Source organism: Colletotrichum fructicola, assembly GCF_000319635.2.
Source record: "Colletotrichum fructicola Nara gc5 chromosome Unknown KSG_Nara_v1_contig05, whole genome shotgun sequence".
Taxonomy (NCBI): Eukaryota; Fungi; Ascomycota; class Sordariomycetes; order Glomerellales; family Glomerellaceae; genus Colletotrichum; species Colletotrichum fructicola.
In genome coordinates, this window is record NW_027094055.1 from 1663398 (window position 1) to 1691227 (window position 27830).

Below are 27830 nucleotides of genomic sequence, written 5' to 3' on the forward strand. Positions count from 1 at the left end.
TGTCCAGCCCTCCTTCTATGCAAGGCAAGTGGTCCAGATCCTTCATCTCCGCACATGATTGTGTGGCTATGGTGGAGATCTGCATAGGACTACTAACCTGAACTTGTGTTTCTAGTGGTTCGCGCATTGACTGTGAATAGTCTGGCCGTCGTCAGTCCCGCGCGCGGCATCACCGCCTGCTGAGAATCCCGGGCTGCAGTGCAGACTGCATATCAGCTCATGCAAACACACAAACACACCCGTATGCAAATGTGCATAAGCACAATCACTAGACTCGGCATCCGATATCGTGGTCCTCTTCTCGGTCCTGGACCAACCAGCAAAAGCCTAGTGGCCGATGATCCCCACTTGCCGCCCTCTGGGGTATGAAGGTTCTCGTCAAAGGAGTCATGACTTGGGCCCAATTCTTTCTTCATGGCAGCCACATTCTTGACCCTTTGTGCGTTTAGGTTCGCCCAGCGGCAGGATCTAGACGGTTGGGCTCTCGAGCATTGTGCCATTGTGCGAAAGAGCCACGCGTGGCAATCACACGCTCTGGCAGTCATCTCGAGGCAATTCATAAGACTCGAGTTTGATCGCGAAATTAAACATGAGATTTCTTATCCACCCAACTCATTCAGCACACCATCTTCTCTACACAACCACTTGACTTCATTCTTGGATCTTCGGCTTCATCATGTTTTCAAAGTCTCTATTCTACACAGCGCTTGGCGTGACCTTGTCCTTCACAGGGGTTCAGGCCCAGCTGGGCACTACGGCAGATGTCCCCCTTGACATCGACGGAGCCTTCGAGGGGTGAGTGCATTCCAAACTGCCTGAAATTGTGACTCGAATTTCAATGCTAATCAACATCATTCAGCGCATCTGTTACTGGCACAGCCTTCAACTCTGGCGGCTCCATCACATGTAATGGCCAAACAGTGACCGTCCCCAAGAACCTTCAGGTCACATTCCCAGCTGCATTCATCCCTTTCCCCAAGTTTGTGGCAAGTGCGGGCAGCTACAAGGGCTACGAGTGCTCCATCGTCGGCAACATCGTCGGTGGCAAGAATGCAGTAGCTGCGCAAGTGGAAATCTCGCCCTTCGCCACAACAACGTCCAGTGGCTACATCACTGAGACGAAGTTCAACGGCGACATCACCGTGAATGTCGGAGGCACTTCAGTCACCATCCGCATCAACGACCCCAATGCCGTCTACTCGGCCGGAAACGCCGGCCTGGGCATCGATCCCTTCTTCACCGCGGATGACGTGAACCCCAGCGTCAGCTCCTTCTCTGGCTTCCCCATGTGCGTTCCGCGCAGCGCAAGCGACCCCCTGTGCCCCATGAGCAACCGCCCCGGGCTCAAGCAAGGATCCATGTGAGTCTTGTCATCCTCTCTTCGCCATGTCGTCATTCGCTAACGCCATCAATAGCCCAGCAGCGGACGCCAACGTCATGGCTCCCCTGATTGCCGGCGACTTCATCACCTTCTCTGGCTACCAGACTGGTGGCAAGATTGTGGTGTTCGAGTTGGTAGCCTTCAACATCCAAATCACCACGACTGGCACCCCAACATATGTTCGCATGGAAGATGCAAACATTGGCGTCTGGACTGCTGATACTGTCAACCAAGAGATCGCCCAGACAAAGGTCAGCAACTTCAATGCCCCTCTTAATCAAAGGCTTAACTAACCCATCTCCCAGTTCGTTGGATACACCTCTGACTCCGCAACAACCGTCAACCCCATCAAGATCCAAGCCATCGACTACGATCGCTGCACCGGGCAGCCAGTCTACCGCGACATCGCCGCCGTCAATGTGCCCAACACTGAGCCCCGCAACAAGTTCGAGTATCGCACCACGGCTGGCCAGAAGGTCCTCTACGCCCGCGAGTACTACATCACCGCCAACAACTTCAACAACCAACCCACCACAAACGGCATACCTGCGGGCTCCTACGTCACTCCCGTCACTGAGTGGATCCAGCCTGAGGACTCTACGCCCGGCAGGACCCCGACCGGCCACGACTTCAGCAGCTACGGCTGGATGATCAATGGTCTTGGCCGCGACGCCGACGGCAACCTCTGGGGTCCCCTCGACCCTTTCCCTCAATCCGGTGTCACAGTCTTCGATAACTCCCAGTGCCCTCCTGTCTCTGCTGCTCCCGCTACCCCCGCGACGACTCCTGCTGCCACACCCAGCTCCACGAGCTCTGCCGCAGCCGCTGCAACCAGCAAACCTCCCGTCGACACGGTCACCATCGCGACTTCTTCCAACTGGGCCTCCTCCGGCGGTGGCACCCTCACCGTTCAGTGCATCTCCAGCAACACCAACGACAACCTGGTCAGCATGAAGATGTCATACACCAACAAGGACGGCACCTCCATCCTGTCCATGACCGCTGCGGGCACGGGCAAGGGTGTCTGGAACTTTAGCGGCAACAAGATCAAGCAGCCGACCAAGGTCACCTGCACCAGCAATCTGGGTGGTTCTGCCTCGAGGACGAACTGGTAAAGGTCTTGCTCCGATTTAGATGTGACAGCTGGTTTTCTTTTCCATTATTTATCTTCTCTCCTTGTGTTTCGACTACTGTATACCTATAGACCATAGACCCTTATGAATGATGACTATTATGACATAACTTCTCTACACCGTTGCCATTGAACATACGCATCCGTTGATTCATACTTTCGCTGTTCAAATTCATTTTCAGGTGGCCATTCACCGTACGAATCACACTACCTAGGTCTACCAGCAGGTCTCCTTCCGGCATCTATTCACCACACATTCTTAGCTCCCGACGTGTCATTTCCACCTCACCACACTCAGACTTGAGCTGAAGCGCTACTCGCCCCAAGTTCAATCGTGACATCTGCTTTGTCAATCATCTGTCATGCCCATCCATGAAATGACTCTCGTCGTGGTCAGAAACGCCACCACCAACACCGCCGCTAGCAACTTTTAAAGCATCACCCGAAGCCCGAGCCACACCCGCCGTCGCGTCAAAACTTCCCAATTTCCATTTTGACGCGACAACGTGGCTGACCATAGCGTCGGAGCGCGCCGAAATTGCGCGGAGCAAAGATGCGGAACCGAAATCGTCAGGCCGCCGTCGCCGCACCCCAGGGGCAGTGCTTTATTATGGGCGTCTTCTTCGAGAAAGGGGTATCAACGTTAGTCCAGGGATCGGTATATGAATAGAGTCGTTACTCAGAACGAACTAAGTCATTCGGAGAAAAGGGCATACGAAGAAACAATGTTTTAAGCATACTCGGGGCACGTGTGATCTGTCAGCATGGCGTTGATGTGGAAATGAAAGATGGAGTGTATCACCAATTAAGCATAACCAGAATGAAGTGACTCGGCCCCGGTTATGGTATCTCCTTTGAGACTAGGAGGCCGAATTGATTCAGAATATTGTGAATTCGATTCGCTTTCTAAGAACAAGACCCAAAGACATGAAATGACGCATAAACATAGCTGTAAGAGTAGTAAAATCGCAAGTAAACAAATAACCCCCGTCTCCATCATCTCTCGCCCCTAGCCGCGGGTATCACCCAGCCCATGAACATGAAAGTCCCAAGATCGTAGTCGCCCCGACCCACTCTCTCCCGTTGTTATTCAAGGGCCACCAGCACGACCGTTGAAGTCCCAGTAAGCAGAGCCCAAGCTGCGGCAGAACTGGGCCCCGACAACGCAGTAGTAGCCGCCGCCGGCGTTGTTCGTGTTGGGCGAGCGGAGCACCATGGGGTCGCTCAGCGACCGGATGAAGCTGCACGTGTTGGTCGTGCCGGCGCGGACGGTGTAGGCGGTGTGCGCGGTCCGGTACCACTGGCAGACGGTGTTGCCGGGCTCGGTCTCGCAGCCCTGGGACACCGCGGCGGACCAGGAGACGGAGACGGAGAAGCCGCCGGTGATCCACTCGCTGATGCTGCCGCCCGTCTCGACGCTCCAGCCGACGGAGACGGACTTGGAGGTCTCGGTGCCGGTGGAGCAGGTTGCTAGGCCGCACTCGTTGTTTTCCTGTGTCTTGTTAGTATGTGCTCTTGAGGATTTGAGGGTGCGGGGATGGCATACGGTGATTTGGGAGTGGTAGTAGTTCTGATGCGGGTTGCCGTCCCCAACCAGCTCAGTCCACTTCTGAGGATAGCACCCTTGCCTCTTTCGGATCTCACGCTTCTCGGAGTTGGTGTCGGTCTCACCCGAGGTGAGGAACGGAATCGGCGCAATATACCGCGCCTGCAACTCCTGCTCCGGGTTCCGAATACGCAACGCCCTCGCCATCGTAGTCTCGCCATCGGGGATACACTCATGCCGCCTGCTCAAGCTCTGGAACGCCATACCCGCCGGCACCGCAATATCGCACGAGACCACGGACTCGCCGCCGTCGAACAGCCGCCCGCACACGATACCGCCAGAAATCTCCTTCTTCTCGTGGATCCTGTACGTCGTGGACCCGACCGTGACGGTGCCGGCGCCGGTGCGGTCGACGGCGAACGTGATCGGGAGCGCGGCAAAGGAGCCTGTGTCGAGGGTGTTGGAGCACGCCTCCGCGACGACGGTGCCGCTGGAGAAGACCTCGACGGAGGTCGCGGTGTCGCATTCTTGATAGACGACTTGTACTTGCTGCAGCTGAGCTTCGTCGCGGCGGGTGATTGTAGGGGCGGCGAGGGCGGAGGAGAGGAGGGACGCGGTGGTCAGGATTGCGGAGAAGCACTTCATCTTGATGATCTTGATGGAGTGATTTCTGGGGAGATCAGAAGGGAGGGTAGGATCAAGGAGGTGGTGTGAAGACAGTTGTGTGATCGGGTTTGAGTAGAAGTGATGATGCTTGTTGTGATGAGCAGAGGTGATGATGTTTGATGTGACGAGTTTGTGAGTGATGATGAGATTGATCTAATGGCAGACAATGCGTATTTATGTCTTCTAGTCTCGAGATATCTGAACCGAGATCAAAAGCATCAATGCAGTTATTCGCAAGTTTTCTGGGCAACTCGCCCGGCTACTGAGGCCGTGTTACTACGCCTCCTTCCACCTCGAACATGTCGGGCACAGTTTCGACGAGTCCACAAGGCGAAACATCTCACGATGCAGGGTTTGGTCAATATTGAGTCAAAGTCTAGGTGTATCTCATCCTACATTTCGACCTTGTTACGGCTAAGGCTGAGTTCGTTCTTGTTGGATCCCCTAAGCTTGTGGATAATGACGTGAGGTGCCGCATGAGCCCCAGCACTCAGGATCAAATTCTCGAGTCAGCATTTGGGAGCTATGGCTTGGCATTTCGTGATGTCCCAGGGTTTGATCGATCATTCTTCATCTTCTGATGCTCCGATACTGCTTGTTAGCGGGTGGTGCCATGATGAGATGCCTCGACTCTGCCTTCCCACGATAGCCGAGGCCGATTCAGCCCCCCATTAGCCCCCAAGCTGCTAGAATGCGGCGGGAGCTACTATTTTCAGGTCTTCCTCGATGGGGCCTGGGGGAACCATGCCTTTTGCATTTGAGGCTTAGATATGGCTCTGATTACCCAAGAATTTCTGTAGCAATGGCGCCAGCTGCTGGCTTCAGTCTTCCCCAGGCATGTGCTAACCCCTGTCTCTAACCTCCAACAGTCACATAGTCAACACGTTGGTTCGAAAGGTCCCCCTGCCCTCAAACCTGGGGCTGAGGCTTGGCTCTTGTTGGAGCCCGAATGTCTACAGCTAAAACGTTGGTTCACAGCTTCCAACAACGCCTACGTGGCTGGGCACAACCCCTGTATCTCGTTGGCCCCCAGATTTTCTGAAGGCGCAGTCACCAACAGATTTCGGTTATGGCTACACCGAGGCCATTTCCAACCCGAATTTCAGCCAATCAGATGATACCAAGACTTTGCAATTTTTTACCGTGCCAATCAATTAGCCAAGTACGCGCCGTTCACGATGCAAATTCATGGGGTCAGGGTGTTGTTGTTCTGGGGTGGCAGTGACAAGCAACAACTCACCTCGCCAAATTGAGAGAGCTGCAAAATAATAGCTGTTGGCAATTGAGGCATGTATAAAAAGAAGTCGACTGCCTTCTTAATTCCGGCAGACCCGCAATCCTTTCTCAAGCTCCAAACGTTTTTCAAATTCATTCACTCCCGCCATCGCGTTGTCGACCGCTCAACTCCACTCTATCCCTTCACCGCCTGCGAAACACCATCGCCATGTCCGTAACCACCACAGCGACAGCGCCCTCATCCTGTCCGACAAACGAGATCCCCGAGGGCTTGCCAATCCCGAACAATGTCACATACGCCGTCATCCCGGGACACAACGCCTCAGACCTGTGGATGGTCAAATGCTGCTCTCCCAACCCAGTCCATCTCGTGAACGACTGTTGGGAGTGGTGCGAGGTTCCCGAAGCAACCAAGAAGAACAGGGACGACGCGCAAATTGTCTCCGTCTTCGGCAGTTGCTTGCGCGCCGAGGGACGAAACTCGACCGAGTCGAACGGGGTCCAAGTCCGCTCTGCATCCTCGTATCGTCCAGTCCCCTTTGCAGGATTGCTGTTAGCAGCGCTCGCGGCGTGCACATTGGGTCTTGTGGTTTGAGCTCCGTTGAGATGAATGCGGATGTCTGGAGGAGGGGATTAGGCGTGGAGGAGGGGGCCGCTTGACGGAAATGGTGTTGCGACAAGCGAGAGTTCTGTTTACATTGCACCCAACACGGAGTTCCGGAGATCGCAAACGTGAGTTTCTTCAGTGCAAAAGACACAGCCTGTTGAATGTCAACACGCTCACACTCAATGCTTCAATAGGCTTACTCAAGGAACCGTCAACGCCAGTGTTGGGATACGCATCGTAGATGTATATCAGGGGCCGACCACCTGTCACGAGTGATAGTTCACAAAAAGGGCATTGGTACAGATTTACTATGCCTTTGCTTTTCAAAGAAGTCGCCGTCGTCATGACCCATTATGAAAACTTCCCGGACAATACGCGACAAATGAAAAGCTTCATTTCGGTTGTTTTATATTCTTGTTATCAGCAAGCTTGCTCCTGTACACTGAAGGCGCATAATCACATTTACACTGTCTTGCTTGATCATGCGGCTATCGATGCTGATCACCTATAGTTAACAGAAATGAGACATGGAATCAACTCGGGCTGATGGTGTCACTACTCCTGGAAATCATATGCTCACGCTATCTCTTATCAAACACACGTTTTCGTTGACTTTAAAACTAGTGGTTTCGAGTGATTGGATGGCTGTGCTGAATTCTGACGACCTTCATTGTAAAAAGAGGTTGTGACACCCCCGGTTTTCCTCGGTCTCCTTCACCATTGGATCTTTATGCTGGCTTCTTCAATGATGCAGTCCGAGTGTTTGGTGACTTATGCCATCTTATGTTCAGATGAGAGTTCTACTTCATCATGCTTAGGAGCCTACAATACATAATGTAACCCGGCATAGTCGTAAATCTAGGCCAATATTGCATTCTGACATTCCACCCGGTAGGATACCGATCCGTTTGTTAATTTAAATGTCACTTGATATTTCCCGCGCAATGAAATCAAAACTGAGAGCATATTGATGGAAAGCAACTGGATTTGAGTACATAAACTTGGAAGATAAATGCCAGAGCTTTTTTTGGTGGTCTTTCAGTGCACCATAAAAACACACTTGTCAATCTTTGGCAATTCTCGTGTCTTCTAACTAAGTTGCTTTGCCAGGGTCAGCTACTAACTCACATATTCGAGATGACTATATCGGCTGATGAGCTGTTAAATTATATGGTCGATTGAATGAGAAACTATGTCCAAGATTTATCACTTGCACTCTGGCATAGTGGTAATTGTGGTACCTACCCATTGAGCTCACGTGGATGAAGCCAGAACCAGACGGCATTCATTTTCATCATGGCAGGCCGGACCATCCATTCTTGAGACAAAGTTTGAATCCAGTCGACATCTACTGACCATGGAAAGCTTTTGATGTCAGTAATAAGTCTATTTCTCGTTCGATAGTTTGGCACCAATTTTCAATGAGGGACAGAGAGTTTCTCGAAGTCAATTTTGAAGCAATAATTTGATTGCTTCAAATCAACCGTAATGAGCCATTTATCCTGACGTGCCATAGAGTCGCCGATTGTTACGCCGCATCTCTCCAGATATAACTCAATCATTGTGTAACTGCAGTCGGGGACCCCGAGATTCTGTCTAGGTAGCACCCACAGCAAATGCAATGTCACTGCTTTGGCAAGCGCCCGCTGGAACCCATTCACCTCTGCAACAAGGAAAAAGTAATATGATTATATGGCTCAGCAAAGTATCTCTTCCCTACGCGAAGATTTATCGTATTCCCCATCAGAGAATCAAGATGCCTGCCGGTTACAGACACGGGTGACGGAGCTGAGTTGGTGCCATTGAGCCGACAAGGATCCCGCATACTGGACTTTTCACATGAACCACAAAAAAGACGTTTCCAACGTTTTCCCCTGACAAGAGGACATTTGTGGGGTCTGGCACTGCTCGATGTGGTAACACCGATCCGAAACAGTTCATCGTGCCATGACAGAAATTCTGCCACGGAAGATCGGGGAACGTCTTTTGAAGCAGGCATCCCCCAGCTCGCCGGCCTCCCGCGCTTTACACGATTCAAGAACCGTTCACTGAGCAGGATATGTACATCGTGCCTGCCGACAAAAATCACGTCGCAAGCAAAAGCTGCTGGCAAGGTTGCATTGCTCATATGAATTATATTATTGTCGTTATTTAGGTCCTCGAGGTGCCCGTCGCTGTCGTAACGCTAACATTCTCTCTCAACATCCCGCTTTCTCACAACATCGCCTGCACTTTAGTTGCCCGGGTACCACCTGCTGAGGATGGAGGTCACGTTTGAAGGGCGAGAGAGGTGAGCGCAGTGGCCACTGGGCTCAGACTCGGTCTTGGAGCCGGCAGGGAGGACGGCAGACATGCCCTGCTGGTAGCTGAGGGGCAGGGCGTTGTCGAGGGTGGCGTACAGGTACGCGCAGTCGATGCCGTTGCTCCAGGGCTCGTAAGAGGAGGCGTTGGTGAAGGCACCCAGGGCAGTCCAGGTCATCTGGGAAGCCCACTTCTCCTGCTCAGAGGCGGGGAGATCGTTGAAGCCAACCTCGGGCAGCATGGTGGCGTTGCCGACGACGCGGTCACCCTGTTTTGCAGTTAGTTTCATGGTCACTTTTCGGCCCAAGGTTCTGGAGATACATACCTCAACAACCATCCAAGGAAGGGGGGTGCCGCCGAGGAGGTCGAGCAAGCTGGAACCCTTGGGGAGCATGAAGGCACTGGCGTAGACGATGCTCACGACACCACCAGTGCTGCCGGCGGCAGTGCGGGTGGCGACGTCGTAGCCCTCGACGGCGTTGCTGGCAACAACACCGCCGTAGGAGTGGGAGTAGATGACAACCTCCTTGCCATCGCTAACAAGCTTATCGAGCTCAGTGCGCACGGCCGCAACATCGTCGGAGAGAGAGGCGAGCGGGGTGGTGGTGCCGCCGACGGTGGGGAGGGCAACGATGGAGGTGTTGAAGTCGGCACTGGCCAGTTCCGTGGCGAAGGGCTGGAAGGCAGAGGGGAGCTGCCAAGCACCAGGGACGATGAGAACTGAGGGCTTCATTTTTTCAGATGAAACTGGGGATGAGGGCCACGGAGGGGTTGGATCTTGTTTCTGCTGCAGGTAGATTGACTAGGAGGAGCGTGCAGAGTGATGGGCAAGGAAGCGACTGAGACTTGAGAATGAGCGGACGGCCTGCCTGAGAAAAAGAAACAAGCAGATGATCAACGCGGCAGAGGCTTTCTAAAATACAAAGTTGTAAAGCTACGATGCATGAATGTCGGTCCTCAGCAAGCAATATCCCCGAAATGACAGCGGCGATGAACGACGCTTGACAGCGGGATCGTCTCCAGTCCAACCGCCGGACATTGCGCAGCGTCCTTGGCCCTTGTGGTTTTTGACGTCTCCGCAATGTTAGCGATGTTGGTGCGCAGCAGCTGCAGCACACGAGTGTACGCGGTCTTTCGATATATCCACAAACGGGCCAACGTTGGCGGTGGGTTTATTGCTCCATTTGTGTATGAAAAAGGGGGCACATCGAAACGGCGCAGGTACCCGAATCGGACACACCTGATTGGCGGACACAAAGTCCGTGGGGGCTGTCAAGAAGACTGACAGTTTATGCAGGTTTGTGGCGTATGCAACGCAACCCTCCAACTCATAACTCAAGCCTTCTCGCTAAGTAGCTTCGAAGAATTCCCCGAAGAGTCTCTTGCATCTCTGCAACCTCGGCAGTCAGAAAGGAATTTTTCGAACATTTCTTCTTTGTGTGATCAAAAATCCTTCCGAGGAGAACGAGGACTTCGTATGTTTATCCCCCGGGAATATGACGATAATGACGCACAGTCAGAAATCTGAGATCCACCACCAACGCGCCGCAGCACATCGCAGGGTTGATGACTCGGAAATGGACCCCAGCCGCGATTTCAAAGACCACCGGCTTCTCTTCCGGCAACTCGCGGGCAACGCAAAGGCCAATTGCCGCTGATGATCTGTCGACATCGGTGGCCCCATTCGTTCCATCAATGGGATGGCAGGCGGGGCTCTTGGGTTCCTTTAGCGGCGGGTCTTGATGGAGCCTTTGGACTAACGCTTTGCTCCGGTTACCCAGATCCAACGGTCTTCCCCTAGACGAAACGAGCCTCAAGGAGAGCCGTGCGCCGGGACGTTCGATCCATTTCGAGAGTCAATCGGATGGTGTTGACGGAGGAGACGGCTCTTTTCAGTGCGGCCGACCTCCTGTGGATATATCGCGGGAGAAACTAAGTCTAATATCTCTTCTTACGACATTCCCCTTGGCGAAGAATCCACAACAGTGGTGAACCCTTGTGGATGCCGTTCCTCAAAACTGATCAAATGTGACAAAGCAGGCAACTGTTCGGGGTTTGACCGGGACTCTTGCCCCCTTTTCCGTTTCCTGTTCCAGTGCAACGGTCCACATGTTCCTTTCTTTTCATCCCACCAGCCGAGGTCGTATCTGGATGGAGTTGATGGGGTGTCACTTGCAGTTGTCAAACATGACAGGCCGAAAGAGAAAAGATTGACAGTTTAGGAATGCTACCATGGTTCGGTCGAGAAACAGGTCGTCGGCGGAACCGCGGCATCCACCAGCACGTGTTTTGCAGTGTCTTGGTGCTGAAGCGAGACAATGAGTGAGATAGACGTAGGGCACCGGAAAGGAATTCCCCCCAAGGCTTGTCGTGGGAAGGTTTGTTAAAATGATTCTCCATCCCCACGTGGTTCGTATCATAGAGGGCCCCCCGTGAACCGTCTGCTCGGTGATGAACCCCTCTCTTTCGACGAACTGACAGTCCCGGAGAACATCGTTGTTCGAACGAGAGCCTGTGTGGCCACCAAGCCACCAGCAGCCACAGCCAAGCATGGCGGCCTTCTACCCGTACAATGACACCAGTCTCGACCAAGGCGAGAGGGACTACCTGAAGAAGCTGGCCGACTTCGCCGAGGATCAGAACCTGGACGACGACTTGAGAGGATATGTTCGGGGTATCACGATCGCCTTTACGGCATTCGCCGCCTTCACCGTTGGCTTGAGGTTCCTGGCGCGTCACCTCCAGGCCGCGAGGTATCTGATCGACGATTACTTGATGCTGTTCGCTTTGGTCTTGCTGATTGGGAATATGGCCATGAACCTGCTTCGTAAGTCGGAGATTCGCAACCTAAACATCAATGACAGATCACTAACACAAAGGCTGCTGCAGTTGTTGATCGTGGAATCGGATTGCATTCCGGCCGGCTTACATTACAGGAGATTCAATTTCTCGATCGCGTACGTACTCCCAAACCCCACGAACCCGAGCGCGGGACTGACTTGGTGCTCAGACAATGATCGGCGCTGAGATCCTGTACGTCAACGGCGTCAACATGTACAAGATCGCTCTTCTGTTCTTGTACCTGCGCATCTTCCCCATGCCCGAGGTCCGCAAAGGAGCATGGATATGCGGCAGTCTGACTTCTCTTTGGACCTTTGCCTGCGTTATCGCGGCATCGATCCAATGTCTTCCTCTGAACACGCTGTGGGAACCTTGGAAGCCGGGAACGTGTATCAACCTGTTCCTGACGCAGTTGTGCATCGCCGTCCCGAGTATTATCGTCGACATTGCGATTCTTTATCTGCCAATTCCTCACGTCCTCAAGCTGCAGATGAACCGGGCTCAGCGCATTCTGGTCTTGTTCACCTTCCTCCTGGGTAGCTACGTTGTTTTCACTAGCATCTACCGGTTCCGAATCTTCTTGTTGTACACCAAGGATGATGTGCCATGTAAGTATTCTCGTCCATGTAATCTGGCGTCGACATACTAATATTACGAAGATTCTCTTGCTCAGGGTCTGGCATGGAACATCATCGAGATCAGCAGTGGCATTGTTTCGGCCTGCTTGCCAACTTTGGTAAGTCATCGAAAGAGGTACTATCAAGACCGTACTAACAACGGCTCAGGGTCCAATTATCCGGGTACTATGGAAGGGTCTTCTCGAATCTGCTCATCGCAGCGGCCTTGACAAGTACGGTCGATCATCAGCAGCCAAAAAGTCAACAGGAAGGTCAGCGGGCATGACCATTGGTGGCGGACGATCTGGAACGGCCTCACACGCCAGGGCTGCGTCTAAGGACTGGTCCAAGATGCACGAATCGCAAGGAGACAAGCCCGGTCTAAGAGAGGAAGCCAAGTATGGCATCGGCCTCAAGACCATGGGCGGCGACGATGCCAGCAGCTCACATAGCTCACGCGGGTCAAACGAGATCGAACTCATGCCTCAGAGTACTGTCAGTGTTACAGTGAAGAGCCCGGGAAGGTCAACGTTCCCTCAGAACGAACAGCCGCTCACGGCGAGAGAGCATTATCACGGAACAAAGCTGTCAAAGCGCAAGGAGACGGGCTATCCTCATCACGACAACCGAATCTGGCAACATCGTGAAGTCGAGGTCACGACGGAGCCTGTTGAGCCGGAGTCGGTGTTGTCAGAGTCTAACAGGAAGAGCTTCCGGAAGTCGACCGGATTATGAGATGGGACACCCTCTTCAGCTGGTTGAGGACCCAATGAAATACCCTTTGTACAACTTTGTAATAGTAGTCATCAGTAATTACGCACAATTATTCAGATATCTGAAGCTTCAAGCTGTCGAAGATTGACTCTCAGCCATGGTGAAAACAATGCAGTGATTCTGCTGGTGATGATTTCATGGGTACGCACGGAGAGACGGTTCCCTCGGCCCCCGCCCTTGGGAGGACCGTTCCCATCAGTCGGGATCCTGAGGTGGCCCGCGAAACTGGATTGATATGATCCCTGCTGCCATTCCCGCCCCTCCAGCACCGAACGATTGCGGCCGCCCCTTACCCACGTGCCCAAGACCGGCTCATGCAGGGGAAATCGTTTGACGAGAACAGAACAAGGGCTGCCCGGCCAGGACTTCCCCAGTCAGTTCTGTCTGGGAATTTTCACTGTGTTTGTCAGACATTTCACAGCAAACCCATGATTCCTTGGCATGTAACCCAGCGTTACAATTGCAACCTCTGCGATCGATCCTTCACGGCTGGAACCAATGTCGATCACCAACAGGCGTTTCTGCGGAAATTGAAATGGGACTCGCAGATAACTGCAACTGTTTTGAGACTTATAGCAAGGTATCTGCTGCTATGGGAGCTTCATACACAACGGGCGCTGTACAGATCCTCGACTGTCCCTGACTCGCATTTCTCGTGTGTACTCGTCTCGATGACTACTGAGTCTCCTCCCGTGCATTTAAGTTGGCATTTCGCACAGATGCTGTTGGGCGAATCGACAGGCTCAATACAGCTGCAGTCCGTGCAGCAGCAGACGAACCTGTGAGCCAAAGATGTTTCGCTGTGAACCAAAGTTATTGTGTGTAATGCTACGCTGTGTTATGGTGCGGGATTTGTTGGAATGAAGTTTCGTCTTATTTGAGCTTCATTTTCCTTGACTGAGAGTCACCCTTGGTTGAATTTATACCGTGGTAGTTGATGGAAGTCGTCAGCGAATCACGCAACAACGTTGTTGTAGTGAATTACAGCACGAAGCTATTCACAGTTCAAGCCTGGATATTGACGTGACTCAGGCTCCTCATGAACGAATCAGATTGAACTCAACACAGTCTATTTTCCGTACTGATGCGCTGTTTACACACATGCACCCCTGCATTGCAGAGCCTTACCGGCTGGCCTCCGCTTGCCCAGACTCTTCTCTTGCCTTCTTCAAATCTTCATAGTTAGGAAGGTGCAGGACGGCGTAGATGTATGGGAAGGTAATCAGAATCAACAAAACCCAGATCGCATGTCCCCACAGCCACTGAGTGCGTGCGCCAAGTGCGTAGAGACTGGCAAAAAGAGCCGGAGAGAAGGCGCGGATGATGCTGAGCCCGGTCAATGACAGAGCGTTGAGAGTTCCCAGAACCTGAGGGCTGGGAGAAACATCGTTCAAGGCCAGCTGAACACCGGTGAAACTCATAGCAACTCCACTACCGATGGCCAGAAGTATCGGGGCAAACACCCAAAACAAGGTTATAGCAGTCGTGTTGTGGGCGCCGGCTTTGAGGGCGAGATTTCCGAGTGGCAACATGAAGAAGAACCACGGGTAGGCGTAGGCACAGACGCGGAGTAAGCCGTTGGTTCCCCAGCGGTGCTGGAGTGGGGGGAAGATGACCAGGAGCCAGAATGCTTGAGCGATGCCGTTCACGGCCATCATCAGGGAGATTTGCACTGAGGTGAAGCCGAGCCCACCGAGGTCGACGCGCGTGTACCAGAACACGGGGACGATGGCAGTGTAAGCGAACCCAAGAAGCATGACATGGCCGTATGTGTAGAGCACGATGCCGACGCCGGGAGACTTCACGATTTCCAAGATCGAACGATTATCCTTCTTTGGTCCTCCAGGGCCATCACCACCCGCATGATGCTCTTTTTTCAGAGTCTCCTCAAGGAAAAGGAAGCTTGTCAGAGCCGCCGTCAGGCCGATGAAACCAACAACGGAGCTGGAAAGCGCATATGGGTAATCGAGGAAGAACTGGACGCCGCCGAAGACACCGGGGTACTGTTGCGCCGGGTTGGCTAAAGCACCACCCAAAAGCGGACCGCAGACAATGCCGCCCAGGTTGCCGCTGAAGGCGAACCAGCTGAAAGCCCTCGCCTGCGTCTTTGGGGTGCTGTGCTCTGCGATCATGGTCCTGATGGTTACAACCGTTCCGGCAAAGACACCCGCCAGGCATCGGAACAAGATCATTTGCCAAATGGTCTTGGCCATGCCAAAGGTGGAGGTTGCAAAGGCAACGCCGACGAGTGAGTAAACGAGCACCGGCTTGCGGCCGACTCGATCCGAGAGTTTGCCCCAGAAGATCATGACGATTGCCTGCGTCAGAGAGAACAGCGACTCAATGAGACCAGAATAGAACCCAGCGTCCGTATCGGCGAGGTTGCCATTCTCCTGGACCATCTGGTTGATGTACGGAAAGATGGCGAAGAAGGCCATGGGCTCGACCATTCGGGCGTAGCAGAGCCAGATGATCTGCCACACCGGCAGCGGCTTGTCGTCCTCGGCGGCCCCATCCTGGTTTGGCTCCGGCTCGTGGAGGGTTGTAGCTTGTGAGATGTCGGGGTCGGCGGTCGGAGCGACATCCTTGGTCGCCAGAAGCGGTGTCACCTCGGTCGCGTCGACGGCCCCGTTCGACGCGTTGCCGCCGTTTTGGTTTCTTTGGTCCGGCGCCATTGTGCCGAATTGATGCCCGACACCTAAGTCTGGTGTAAATGAGGGGGTTTGTCGTCGATGCTGGCGGTTGGTGTCACCTCCGGAGGTGTTTTGGAGACAGTATGAGCCCGACGACAAAGGTGAGACGAATTTCACAAAGGGCGCGTCTTCGGCGTTAAGTGTGACCGTCAGGCAAAAGGTCTACGAATCCAGCTTCCCGTTCAGGCTAGGCGCGCTCGCCGTTCTGGGCCCTTATTCCCCCAATTAATCTCCGCCGACGGATCCGAATTCGGGGATGTTGCTTGGAGCCCTTGCTGGATACAGATACAGTAGGTAGGTGGCAGCTTTGGACTGAGCATGCAGAGATGCGACGCGATCGTAAGCCATTTGGAATTGAGTTTTTTCAAGGTGACAGTTCGTTTTCTTAACAGTGGAGCCTTCAAAGATCGATAAATGATAAGATGCTTTCTAGGACATTGAGGTGTTTCTCATTGGCCCCTGTCTAGCCTGCGGGCTTGTCATCTGCAGGGGTCGAACTCTACAAACAGCGACAGCAGCAGTTGCAAGCCGTTGCTCAAGGTGTCTCAATTGGCGCCGCTGCCGCTGCATCCCTATGGTTTATCTGGCATGATTAAGGCGACGTCAAAACCCTCTTGTCAACGGATAGTATGGGGTTCGTCCGTGAGGCACGGTTCAAGAAGGTGTCGGATCAGGAACGGGAGTTCTGGTTAGCTCGTCTCGGCTTGACGAACTCAGCCCGGCCCGAAACGCTATTTGTCAAAGTCCGTACCTGCGTCTCTTTGTTCCTATGTCGTGGCTTTTCTACTAAAGGACTGACATGTTTCGATTCTTTCCACCGGGTTACGCTCTTTCGAGTTTGGACGCATGACGTATGACAGATCTAGCGGGAGTTCGGGCGGAGGCTCGAGCATGCCGCGGCTCCGCTGGCTCAGGTCTAGTACTTAACCACCAGCGCGGTACGTCTCCCCGTTTCGGGCAATGTCTGTTCACTCCCGCGGCGAAGTTCCTACAATGTCTTCTTTGAAGGTCGGTGTGATCGGCGCAACGGGGATGACGGGGTCCCATGCGACCGTGGAGTTGATCAACAGAGGGCACCACGTTGTTGGGGTATCGAGAGACCCATCAAGGCTAGGAAAGCACGAGCGTTATGAGCCCAGAAGCATCGACCTCGGCAGCTCGGACGTCTTGGACATATCCAAACAACTCTATGGGTTGGATGTAGTTGTGAACGCCTATGGGCCCCACAGCCAGCTGGGATCATCTTTTGCCTACAGTAAGACTTTCATGTTAAGTCTTCGAACAGTTAACTAATACGTTATGACAGGGTCATTCGTCGAAATGACGCGCAAAATATTGCTTGCCTCAAGAGAGGCCCACGTACCATACTTCGTCATGGTTGGAGGAGCTGGTAGTCTGGAGATACCGGATAAGCCATACATGACGGCCGCCGACGATGCGAGGTTCTTCACAGCGTACGGCAGAGCAATGCTAGCCAGCGAGGCCTATATAATGCACTGCCAAGACTGGGCAGGAGACTTTGCGACAAGGTTACGGACAGCTCGTGATGCGTGGCTTGCAGAACGGGATGGGAAGGGAACCGATGCGACGAAGAAAGTGCTAGAAGACATGGAGAAGACCATGGCAGATATGAACAGTCAAGGGGTGGACTTTATCACAGGGGCGCGGGCCACATACATGTTCTTCGATGGCAACACGTCTTTTAAGTGGACGTACATAGCTCCTCCACCGCTATATCGGCCTGGAACAAGGACCGGACTGTACACGGTTGAGCTCGACCGGATGCCCCTTCAATTTCAAAAAGGCGCGGAAAGCGGTGATAGCTTTTCGATATTTGATGGGCGTTTGCAGAGTATCTCGGTTCCAGATATGGCAGTTGCTATTGCAGACGAGGTTGAGCAACAGACGAAGGTTTGGAAGCACTGGTGTCCGTATACAGATGGTCTTGACGACAGGCCCGGTCCAACTTATGTCACTCTTACATAGTACTGCCAAATCGACTTGATAAAGAGTGAGATTTTGCACTGCTACAATAAGTCGCTTGATTGTTTTCAAATCATGTCTAATAGCTTATGAATCCAACGTGATCGATAGACTACAGCTCGTATTTTGAAATCTCAAGATATCGATCTGATGGCACATATAGCCCATCGGAGTCCGTGTCCTCCATGCCGTGTTATTAGAACGTGGCACTTACTGCTTCTGCACTGAAATGGGTTGGTTTGCTACCACCTCGGGTCCTTTCGTGTCATACGCAGGCGCTGTCTCTGCCTCAGGACGATCAGAGTCTGATGTCACACCTGCCGCATCCTGGCTAGCCTCCTCATTTGCCAGCCTCATCTCAAGATCAGGGTGTTTCAGCTTCCACCTCTTCATATACCACGTGCCAAACATCAGGAAGGCCCACATTGCCACCTCGAATACTGTCGCTGCAGGGTAGCCGTGCGGATATCGAGGCGCCTCGACGGTAGGAAAGGTGAAGAGGGGAATCCAGATTTGGTTGCAAAAGCCCAGGGTCATCATGGATGAGATGATCAAACCACGCTCGCCGTAGTTCTCTTTCAGGGTGAAGTTAAGCCATGAGTACTGAGAAAGTGTTTGTTAGTCAAAGCCTTCGTGTTTAGAATCTCGTCTGAGTGACCTACCAGAATCGGAGAGGCCATGCCTGAAAAGCCGCCAAAGTAGAATGCGCAGAACTTCAAAATGTCTGGGACGTTCCAGATTGATAGAACTATGCATGAAAATAGCACGAAGCTCTGGGATGGGATATCAGTAATGTCTTCTTAACTAGCCCATACCAGTGAACAACTTACTGCTTGAAACGTCCAAAGCCCTCTGAGACTCAAGCAACCTGCTAACGTAGTACCCAGCCATGAAGACAGAGCGCGAAGGAGGTCAATAAAAGTTGGTAGGATGTTGACCAACTCGATGGAGTACTTCGCATCTCGAAGCCACAGGGCCATGTAACCGGTCCAGTAGTGTGCTTGGCATAGGAAACTGCTAGCTATTAGCGATGGCGTCCTCCATTTGAAAAGTTAGAGACGACTAACATGTAGCACGGTACGCAGATCCACCACATTGGTCGCGAAAGCGTATACTTGAAGGTCTTCCAGGTGATACCCTCCGTTTCCACAGTTGGCATCCTCTTGATTGCAAGGGCGTACTCCTCGTCGGTGAAGAACCATCGCTTGGGAGAGATTGGTAGACCAGGCCAGAAGGCAAAGCCTAGGAATGAGATAGGGAGAGTGATGATGCCTTGGACGATGAACAGCCATCGCCAGCCGGCTCTTCCGTAGACTCCATTCAGGTTTCGGTACGCGGCCGCTTGGAGGTAACCAGAGAACATGGAACCAAGTGAGTTACCCATGAACCATACACCCGCTCTCTTGAACAACTCTTCATTCTTGAACCAGCTACCCACTAGAATGGGTTAGGAGAGTTGCTCGCTCAGTTGCGCATGGGTACTTACGGATAAGGTGAGTGCCGCCAAATGAAGATGCCTCCAGGAAGCCTGTAACCGCGCGCAGGATGTATAAGTGCCAGCTGTGCTTGATTTCGGACTGACAAAATGCGATAACGGCCCAAATAATCTGCAGAGACGGCAGCAAGAACGGAGCACTGAATACAGTCAGCTTCTATCTGTTTTGGAGCTTGTGTCTTGAGAGGCTCGCACATCTTCGCTTTGGTTTGAAGGGTCATCAGAGGAATTTGTCCAATGACATAAGCCGTGTTGTCTTATCCAATGTCAGCATGATCTAGTAGGTAGGCGAAGGGTTTGAAACTTACATGCCACGACATAGTAATTCAGCTCATTGCCCCACGCATTGAGGTCTTCTCGCATGCCCGAGACATAAGCATTCGTAACATTTTGCTGTCCAAGAAACTGTCACAATGTCAGTTAGAATCATTCACTGTACCAGTCATTGATTGTTAATCACTTACTCTACAGAAAAAACTTAAGCTTCCGAAGACGAGAATAGCCAAGTCCAACTTTCTCAGCAGCTTCCGCTCCGCGGCAGGGTAGTGAGACGCTGGAAATTTTGTCAGGGTAACTTCGACAAGCAATCGGCACGAACGACTTACGGTACCAGTCAAACACTGACAATACCACAGCTCCCACCTTGTTCTTCTTTACCGCCCGAAGAATAGCCCCCATGTTGGTCGATGTGTGCCGGAATGGTCTGCTAGAGAGTCCGAGAGGCACAGCACCTTCGGCTTTACAGCTTGCCCGACGTTTTATACGTACACCCAACTCTTCCAGGTAGGTTCCTACCCAATTTTCGTTATGTGAGCATCTTTATAAAGCTCATTGCCACTTCAATACCCTTGCAAACGCCCAGAATCAGCGGCCTGCAGTCCGCGATAAGCTTGCAGAGCTGCAGCTTCGTAAACCTCTCCTCCGGACTTCATCCGCCGAGACCCGACCAGTCGCAGCAAGCACGCCTCTTCGCCCACTATTCGCCATTATGCCAGGAATGACGATTATGCTTCGACAACTCGGGGTGTCCAATGATTCTGGGGAACGACGCGGGTTTGCGGAGACTGCACCATGCAAATAATCTCCGAAACGGTATGGGAGGCCAGCGTCCATCGAATCGTGAGCCGGACAAAGCATCATCCCGCCGAACTCGGTGTCCTTTTACCGGCGGGGGCACATCATACGGAGCTTGCTTACCGTGCACGCGGGGGTTTTGGGGGGTTGCTGTGGTTATTTTCCGGCGCATCTACCGGCGAGGGAGACGACGTTGGCGGACCGGGGTTGGTTGTGGTGGGGATTGCGCCATCCGTTATCAAATGATGACATGCGACGATCTCGCATCTCCAACGGCCTCGGCCATATAACTTGGCCTACTTGCTTAGTGATGCCGCGGGGTAGACTGCAAGTGTGTGACCATGAAGACAATTGAGTCAAATCAACGTCGCGTTATTGGACGTGGAGGTCGTGTTGTGCGGAGTAAAGGCCGATGGAGGGTTCAGGGGGGCCGGGCTGGACTTCCGGCGAGATGCCGTCCGGAGTCGCAACCAAGGTTAATAGTTAAAATGGCGAGCTCAGAACCCTTGGAGTCTGAAAAGTCTGAGCTTGCATCAGAGATCAGCCCGCCTTCCCAAGAAAAGACACCCCGCCTCACCGCCCGCCCAACATGCCTTCTGCTGTGTCTGAGTTGTACCAGTACTCCCACGTCCCCGAGACGGAGGAGAACCTCGATTGGGCTGACCGTAAGTCTTCATGATGAGCTTCTGCAGGGACGTATCCGCTGGTTTTCTAACGCAACACAGTTCCCACCATTGACCTTGCCAAGTACGGCACACCAGAGGGCAATAAGGAGCTTGCCCAGACTTTGATCGAGGCTATCCGCACCAAGGGATTCTTTTATGTCATCAACTACGGCATCTCACAACAAGAAGTCGACAAGCAGTTTGCACTAGGCCAGAAGTTTTATGAGCTCCCTCTCGATGAGAAGCTCAAGTATGAGCCGAACCTTGACTCCGGTGACTACAATGGATACCGTCCTGCAGGCAGGCGGTTCCTGAGCGGCGGCATCAAGGACAAGACCGAGGTCTGGAACATGGCGACCAAGGATGGCCACATTACCCAGCCCCTGCCCAAGCTTTTGGAGGAGCGCAAAGAGGAGATTGAGGGCTTCGCCAAGGTAAGCTGGACGTTTGCGTATGCCCTTACCGTATGCTAATTCTTGTTGAAAGGACTTGCATGACAAGGTCCTGGACCCCTTGAACCACCTCATCGCTCTTGCATTGGAGCTTCCGGAAGACTTCTTTACTCGTGTTCACAAGTGGGATGTCCATGACGAGTCGCATCTGCGATACATGAAGTACTCCAAGTTCACACCAGAGGAGATTGAGAAGCTCGACGACGGCCTTTGGTCCCGTGGCCACACCGATCTCGGCACCATCACTCTGCTTTTCCGCCAGCCAGTGGCTGCGCTGCAGATCAGGGATCACGAGACCGGCAACTGGAAGTGGGCCAAGCCTCTTGACGGCAGTCTGACTGTCAACACTTGCGACGCCTTGAGCTTCCTGACTGGCGGTTACGTCAAGTCTACCGTTCATAGAGTAAGCTATCCACGATCACTTTGCACTATTGTCGTACTGACTCTTCGCGAAGGTATCTGTTCCTCCCAAGGACCAGCGCCACGTCGACCGCCTAGGTCTTCTGTACTTCGCCCGTCCCCAGAATGATCTCACGCTGAAGACCATTGACTCTCCGGTCTTGAAGCGCGAGGGATTCACACAAAACGAGTTCGAGGCCGGTGGCCACAAAGTTCCGACCATGGGCGAGTTCACGACTCTCAAGCAGACATGGCAGCAGAGAAAGGGCGTCAGCTACCAGTCATCCGAAGGCCAAGAGATTTTGCCTGGTTTCAAGGGCCAGTACTTCCAATAGTTAGATGAATAGTGCTGTAAGTGTAAAAAAACACTTCATTGGCCACTAATAGGCAGGACAGCCGTATAACAACAAAAGCTCTCCGGTGCATCGTATATACAAGCGTTCTGGCGTTCATGGTGCGTCCAAAGTAAGGAAAAAGATCAAAAGGTCGATGCCAAGACAGTTTTACAATATGTGAAATCTGGCTGTCACCATTCGCCCGTTTCCGTGTATTCTTTCGACAGGGTGCTTGTGTTCGTGCCTTAGCAAGAGTCGACGACAGTCGCAGTGCCCGTCACTCCATCCAAGGGTCCGTTGGTAATCGCAAGCTCGCATGATTTGCTAATAGTGTACTGAACGTAGGGTCCTCCACTTGGCAATCTGACGCCAGCACTCGCACTTCCCTGCGAGCAAGAACCAGCAGTGCCTCCATTGATCGAGTCTTCGAACTGCACGAGGCAGCTGGCATTGGTCGTCCCATTGGTCGGAGCGGCATGGGCGAGGGCAGCGAAGAGAGCGGCGAAACTGAGAACGAATCGAGCCATTGCTGGAAAGTCGTTGTGAGTATGAGATTGCAATTGAAACTAGGAGGGTATGTGCGAAAATAAGATACACATACTAGGTGTTGTGAAGGAGCCGAGGCCAAGAGGATAGTAAGCGACAGTAAAGGTTGAATATGTCAATGAGCGACTGGTTTGTATGAGAAACGAAAACGTGATAGGGATGACCTTGGGATGAACCGTTTCTTGTTGTAGAGTTCGAAGTCTTAAATACTCACCAATGGCCAAGAGCTTAGCTCGGTCTGCCGATTCACCGCCAGGGGGCTAGCCAGTCTCTAACGGCGATCACAAGGCGTAGTTTTTAGGTTGAGATTGGAGCACTCCTATTTGAATCGGGTTGATTGTAAACCCCCGTCAAAATCCACTATGAACACTAATATTAGGTTTGGCAGGCGATCATTTGGTCTGAGACTTACGTGTATGACTCGGTGGTAGCATTTAGGGGCATCCATAGCATGACAATATATAGCTTGGCTCCCGCGTTTGCAATTCCTATTTCGCCGCGATAGGAAACTGCCTCGTTGGGCATTGCAATGCCAGCGCTTCGGTTAGCAGGCAGTAGAAAGCACGTTAGGCTAGCATGAGAACACGGGCTCTCGACTACAACACTAGTAAGAGCTGCGCTCACTTGCTGAGGTACGTTCAAGCCACCGCAAACATTCTCGCGAAGTACGATACAGAGGTTTCAATTGTAAGAAAGCAGTAAAATGAACAGTACAACGTCCAATCGAATACAGACCGTCATACTCAATGTTTAACATCACACGCCCGCATCCGGCACCTTTTTCCTCCGATAGAGCCGACTCCACGAGCTGAGGGATGCTACGTCAGTTGTGCCGCTATCAGATGCCTGCTCTTGTCGGGTGTTCAGATCGGCTGCGGTTGCACGCCCGTTGCCGTTCTGCAGATGTGCGTCTCCTTCGGGTTCGTTACTTTGACCCTCTGAGTTCATTTCCTCGTTAATCTTGTCCCTTCGACGTTGCTTCTTTACTTTCCCCTTCATCTCAGCCACTTCCTTTTCAAGGCTTTTCAGGAGATCTTCGCTTCTGAGGTTCTTGTATTCCTCTCGGATCACGAGCCAGTAGTAGTAAGCTCCAGATTTCACCAGAAGCCAAGTCTCCAGCATCTTGTATGCTGACCAGAAGACTGTCCGGGGGAAGGTCCAAAACGCGAAAACGATCGAAACAAGAATGACAGCAGCAGAGATTGGAACTGCAAAAGTCAATATCAGAAAGTCTTTTCAGCTAGGAAGAAATCAGAAATTTGCACCTACACATGAAGTTCGCTTGATCACCGAAGGTCATTATATCCGATCCGATGGTAGAATTATTCATCCCAAATACACTGGACATGAAGGACAATGGAAGCTTGAAGTGGTTAGCGACTATTCTCAACACACATGTGATGACCGACGTACGAAGATGATTGTCACAATGGTAAATATCATGATCGACCTTCCCTGCCGAACACTCTCGTCTGCTTGCTTGACTGACTGCCATGCTTGTAAAATGCTGGCCTGCTGCTGCTTGAGGTCGAGAAGGTCTTTAATCTGCAGGTTGCATGTCAGTCGGGTTGCGAAAGCTAACATCACATTGTCCTTTTGACTTTGGCTTACCCCTTGAGCTGTGCTCTCGGCGCTTTTTCGGAGCCCTTCAAGTTCCAACACTCTATCTCCAACATCGGAGATCAAGTCATAAGCTTGTTTTCGAAACCAGATGAACTGTTCCATTTCTTTGTCTCCATCTGTCTCATCCCCGTCATTTGCTTTCGTTGCCGTTGCGAGTGAAGATGGTCGAGAGGACGTCTTGCGATAGTCTCGATCATCGTCGGAGCTCATTGACTTCATGTTGTCTCTCCATTCCCCGCTGGCGTCAAATATGTTCTCCACATGCTTCGTGAATCTCTTGATGACATCCCTCTGCTTGTTATTGATGCTGATCATTATGTCAAGTTCATCGAGAATGTCTTTAATCTCACGCTGGAGCTTCCCCTCCGGATTGATGTTGAGCAGTGGCAGGTGAAGATGAGAAGCGTCCTCATACTTAGACTTTGAAATGTAAACTTGCGAGGCTCTCTCGGTCCAGTGCCACAAGTGTTGGAAAGACACGGTTTGCAGATTCGTCTATTTCCCAGTAAGTTTGCAGCTGATCCCAAGTCCGCGCATGATGGTGAAAGCCTACCAGGTTTCCAATCGCATCCCCGAATATGTCCATCACTTGGGGATGACGGTCCTTTGGCAGTGTCAGAGTGTACTCATGAGCTTCGTTTAATGTGACTTACAGGAGTCTTGGTGCGGTCGAAGAAAGTGTTTGAGCACTCATCAAGGATAATCAAAGCCACATCAAACACAGATCGTATTTGGTTCTTGCGGGCGTTTTTGATTCGGTCCCGGATCGACTTGTGGACACCAGAAGGATCTGACTTATTGTTGCCGTACCGCTTAGGAAAGCTGGTGATGATGGTTTGCTTGTCCAAGATCCACATCCAGAGCTGGTCAACCATTACAACCCGAGAAACCTTTCGAATCTCACCCCTGCAGTGGTCGCAACCGTCAAGATCCGTTTGCGTGCAGTGGTCGTCCCACCTGAATTTTCCCAGCTTTTCAGGCTTGTGCGTGCATTCCTCCGTCGTTTCTTCCGAGTCGAGGATCTTACGTAGGAGGGTTTTCTTTTTAATGCAGTTCTTGGCACCCGGACAGTTCTTCTTTCCCTCCTCACGAAATCTATGCACGTTTCTTTCGTCCATGGTCGTTCCTCGATATACCACCTGATCCCGATCGCGAGCTTTCGTTGTCTTCAGTGTCCAGTAGTAGGACTGGTCGAGTGTCCGGCGAGGATGCAGCGGGGGATCATGGTGAAGGTAGGTCTCTAGGAGTTGCTGATCCCTGTACATCGTTATCGCCTCGTAAAGCCTAGCAGCATCAAGAAGAAATTGCCCCAGCTTGGTCTGGGCAGTGATCCGGCCATGCTTGCCGCTCTCCAGTTTTGCCACGTACCACAGGCTTCGACCCTCTTCATGGTATTCGTCCTCAATTGGCCCACCCGGAGCGAGGCCCCCCGCCAACTCGGTGACGGTGCGCTGAGACCTTCCATCGGAACCCCCGAACGCGTTCTTTTCCCAAGCCTCCTTGACCCTCTTTAGATGTCTGGGGTCATCTGGTGGATGGTCAAGAGGCTTTTTGCTACGCAGCGGTTCGCCGTTGAATGTTCGTTCTTGGATCCTGTCGTTCTTTCCCTTTTTCGCCTTGATTTCTCGCTTTTCGTGGCATTTTGATGTCTCATCTTCGATAATCCTTGCGACTTTCTCACGTTTTCTGTCTTCTTCCCAGTGAAGATACGGCATCTTGGAAATTCTTAGCTCATCGCGCACTGTATGTGATCGTCTGAAGAGAAAAGCATCATGGCATAGTAAACTTACAAACAGCACCAAGTTTGCTGGGTTGTCCTCCGAATCCCAGATTTCTACCTCGTTTCAGCAACGCAGTCGGCAAAAGGTCTATCGAAAAGCTCACCTGAAGATACTCTTTCGCAAATGGGCCGCATGTGACGAGCATGAACCATGCTCCGCCTGCCTCCATGCTGCTGGCCTCTCCAGTACTCTGGGCGCAAGATCATATGACTTTTTGTTTTGACCGGGGGTTCTCGATACAGACAACCATGATCCGGCTTGTCGTCGCGAAAGTAGCAAGCGATTGCTCTCTAAGCCACATATTAGCAATCTTCATCTCAGTAACACCCATATGGCTACCTACCTCAATCCACTATTCAAATTGATTAGTCGCGTTGCGCAAGAGATGAAGTTCCGACTTACCTCCATGTTGTTGTGAGGGATGTGAATATACCGCACCCTATCAGGGTGGCGGTTTTTGCAGAGGACAACATCATCCTTCTTCGGCAGGGAGGGCTTTTCTTCAAGAAGATATTGAAGAGAAAGTCTCTGGCCAGGGAAATGCCCCTTGAATCGGTAGTCTTCTGTGGTGTTTTCTTCGGCGGGTTTGAGATACTTCTCATCTCTGGAGGAAGACTTGTAGAATGACGCCCGCTGCGGAGGAACCATACTTGCGCGCCGACCTCCCGGTTCCTCTGATACGCGTAGCGACTCATTCGGACTGTTCTCGATAGCTCCGTGGTGCTCCATAACCTCGATTTGTGGCGTTGAAACTTGCTGAGTTGGTTTCTTAGGCAGCGAATGATCGCTGTTTGTTGATTGATGGCCAGACTTGCTCTCATTGTTACGCAATCCTTTGCGCCCGACTATGTCCCACTGAATAACGTAGCCGTTGATGTCTCTCTCCAACTCATATTTTCCCGGCTGAGTCTCCTCTTCGAACGCATCTTCTCGAGTTTGTTGGATGATTCTTCTCACTGCAATACGCCCTGGATCCATGGTGTCATGCTGAACGTTCATGGCATCAGGTGGCGTGGAATCGACTTGTCTTTCACGCTGTTTCTTCCATTGGCGGATTTTCTCAATCCCATCTCTGAACTCCTTGGTCTCTTTCCAACGGGCGTGACTATCCACCAGGCAGTCGACCAAGTTGCAGTCTGGAGGACGCCCTTCTGGAAACTCAGCCAATTCTGATTTTGTTAGATGTGTGCAGCCAACATCTCTGATGGCCTTGCGCAGAATGTCGGTTCTCTTGTACTGTGACTCGATTGACACAGCCAGACCTCGGATTTTCTTTTCGATATTCTTCTCGGCGTCCCCTTTGAAGTCCTTGACTTCGTCGCCTTTCTTTCCGTTCTGCTGCCTTAACTTTTCCTCTTGCAACCTCAACTCTTCGTCCCAAAGAGGGTTGGACCTGTTGAGGAACTGAGGACGGTCAGATATCTCAATACAGCCAAAGTAGTGGGCAGGGAAATCTCGAATGACTTCAGCACCGTGATGTTGTGCTGAGAGACAGGTTGGTTTCGCGCCTCGGTCTCCCATCGCGTGTCTTCTGTGGTTGGTTCTGCCTTGGGAAAAGAATTTGGAAGAGCATGCGCTGTGCGTCTAGGCGGGCTTGTCAAACATGACTGGTCCCAGCTGCCAGATCGTGCATTTTCGAAGCCAATTGAATGGGAGCGAGTGTATTAAGAGACCGAACCTCGT

General features: G+C 52.2%; 10 protein-coding genes across 10 annotated transcripts; 5 read left to right on the forward strand and 5 right to left on the reverse strand.

Moving 5' to 3' along the window:
- Positions 1 to 676: 676 nt before the first annotated feature.
- Positions 677 to 2496, forward strand: CGGC5_v009152 (uncharacterized protein; the record flags this gene model as incomplete). The annotated part of the gene is made up of 4 exons (XM_032037462.1): positions 677 to 795; positions 860 to 1360; positions 1416 to 1632; positions 1687 to 2496. The coding sequence occupies 4 exons, from the start codon at positions 677 to 679 to the stop codon at positions 2494 to 2496; spliced, it is 1647 nt and encodes a 548-aa protein (XP_031883670.1).
- Positions 2497 to 3603: 1107 nt separating this feature from the next.
- Positions 3604 to 4704, reverse strand: CGGC5_v009153 (uncharacterized protein; the record flags this gene model as incomplete). The annotated part of the gene is made up of 2 exons (XM_032037461.1): positions 3604 to 4005; positions 4060 to 4704. The coding sequence occupies 2 exons, from the start codon at positions 4702 to 4704 to the stop codon at positions 3604 to 3606; spliced, it is 1047 nt and encodes a 348-aa protein (XP_031883669.1).
- Positions 4705 to 6169: 1465 nt separating this feature from the next.
- Positions 6170 to 6844, forward strand: CGGC5_v009154 (uncharacterized protein; the record flags this gene model as incomplete). The annotated part of the gene is made up of 3 exons (XM_066152127.1): positions 6170 to 6513; positions 6643 to 6693; positions 6763 to 6844. 3 exons carry the CDS (start codon positions 6170 to 6172, stop codon positions 6842 to 6844), a joined length of 477 nt encoding a protein of 158 aa, XP_066008408.1.
- Positions 6845 to 8801: 1957 nt separating this feature from the next.
- CGGC5_v009155 (uncharacterized protein) lies at positions 8802 to 9602 on the reverse strand (the record flags this gene model as incomplete). Its single annotated transcript, XM_032037459.1, has 2 exons — positions 8802 to 9137; positions 9195 to 9602. The coding sequence occupies 2 exons, from the start codon at positions 9600 to 9602 to the stop codon at positions 8802 to 8804; spliced, it is 744 nt and encodes a 247-aa protein (XP_031883700.1).
- A 1817-nt stretch (positions 9603 to 11419) lies between these two features.
- CGGC5_v009156 (Satratoxin biosynthesis SC1 cluster protein 4) lies at positions 11420 to 13062 on the forward strand (the record flags this gene model as incomplete). Its single annotated transcript, XM_032037458.1, has 5 exons — positions 11420 to 11696; positions 11759 to 11826; positions 11880 to 12318; positions 12370 to 12446; positions 12496 to 13062. 5 exons carry the CDS (start codon positions 11420 to 11422, stop codon positions 13060 to 13062), a joined length of 1428 nt encoding a protein of 475 aa, XP_031883681.1.
- A 1163-nt stretch (positions 13063 to 14225) lies between these two features.
- On the reverse strand, positions 14226 to 15776 carry azaK (Efflux pump azaK; the record flags this gene model as incomplete). The annotated part of the gene is made up of 1 exon (XM_032037457.1): positions 14226 to 15776. The coding sequence occupies one exon, from the start codon at positions 15774 to 15776 to the stop codon at positions 14226 to 14228; it is 1551 nt and encodes a 516-aa protein (XP_031883680.1).
- A 1011-nt stretch (positions 15777 to 16787) lies between these two features.
- On the forward strand, positions 16788 to 17780 carry ywnB-1 (Uncharacterized protein; the record flags this gene model as incomplete). The annotated part of the gene is made up of 2 exons (XM_032037455.1): positions 16788 to 17049; positions 17101 to 17780. The coding sequence occupies 2 exons, from the start codon at positions 16788 to 16790 to the stop codon at positions 17778 to 17780; spliced, it is 942 nt and encodes a 313-aa protein (XP_031883575.1).
- Positions 17781 to 17987: 207 nt separating this feature from the next.
- liz1-1 (Pantothenate transporter liz1) lies at positions 17988 to 19950 on the reverse strand (the record flags this gene model as incomplete). Its single annotated transcript, XM_032037454.1, has 9 exons — positions 17988 to 18380; positions 18440 to 18550; positions 18608 to 18791; positions 18845 to 19214; positions 19264 to 19412; positions 19468 to 19528; positions 19581 to 19677; positions 19737 to 19825; positions 19878 to 19950. 9 exons carry the CDS (start codon positions 19948 to 19950, stop codon positions 17988 to 17990), a joined length of 1527 nt encoding a protein of 508 aa, XP_031883579.1.
- A 985-nt stretch (positions 19951 to 20935) lies between these two features.
- Positions 20936 to 22197, forward strand: aco (1-aminocyclopropane-1-carboxylate oxidase; the record flags this gene model as incomplete). The annotated part of the gene is made up of 4 exons (XM_032037453.1): positions 20936 to 21011; positions 21072 to 21445; positions 21498 to 21866; positions 21919 to 22197. The coding sequence occupies 4 exons, from the start codon at positions 20936 to 20938 to the stop codon at positions 22195 to 22197; spliced, it is 1098 nt and encodes a 365-aa protein (XP_031883573.1).
- Positions 22198 to 23499: 1302 nt separating this feature from the next.
- On the reverse strand, positions 23500 to 27668 carry CGGC5_v009161 (uncharacterized protein; the record flags this gene model as incomplete). The annotated part of the gene is made up of 10 exons (XM_032037451.1): positions 23500 to 23951; positions 24013 to 24106; positions 24157 to 24288; positions 24355 to 24861; positions 24920 to 24970; positions 25020 to 26081; positions 26157 to 26200; positions 26251 to 26437; positions 26491 to 26499; positions 26550 to 27668. The coding sequence occupies 10 exons, from the start codon at positions 27666 to 27668 to the stop codon at positions 23500 to 23502; spliced, it is 3657 nt and encodes a 1218-aa protein (XP_031883571.1).
- Between the last annotated feature and the right edge of the window lie 162 nt (positions 27669 to 27830).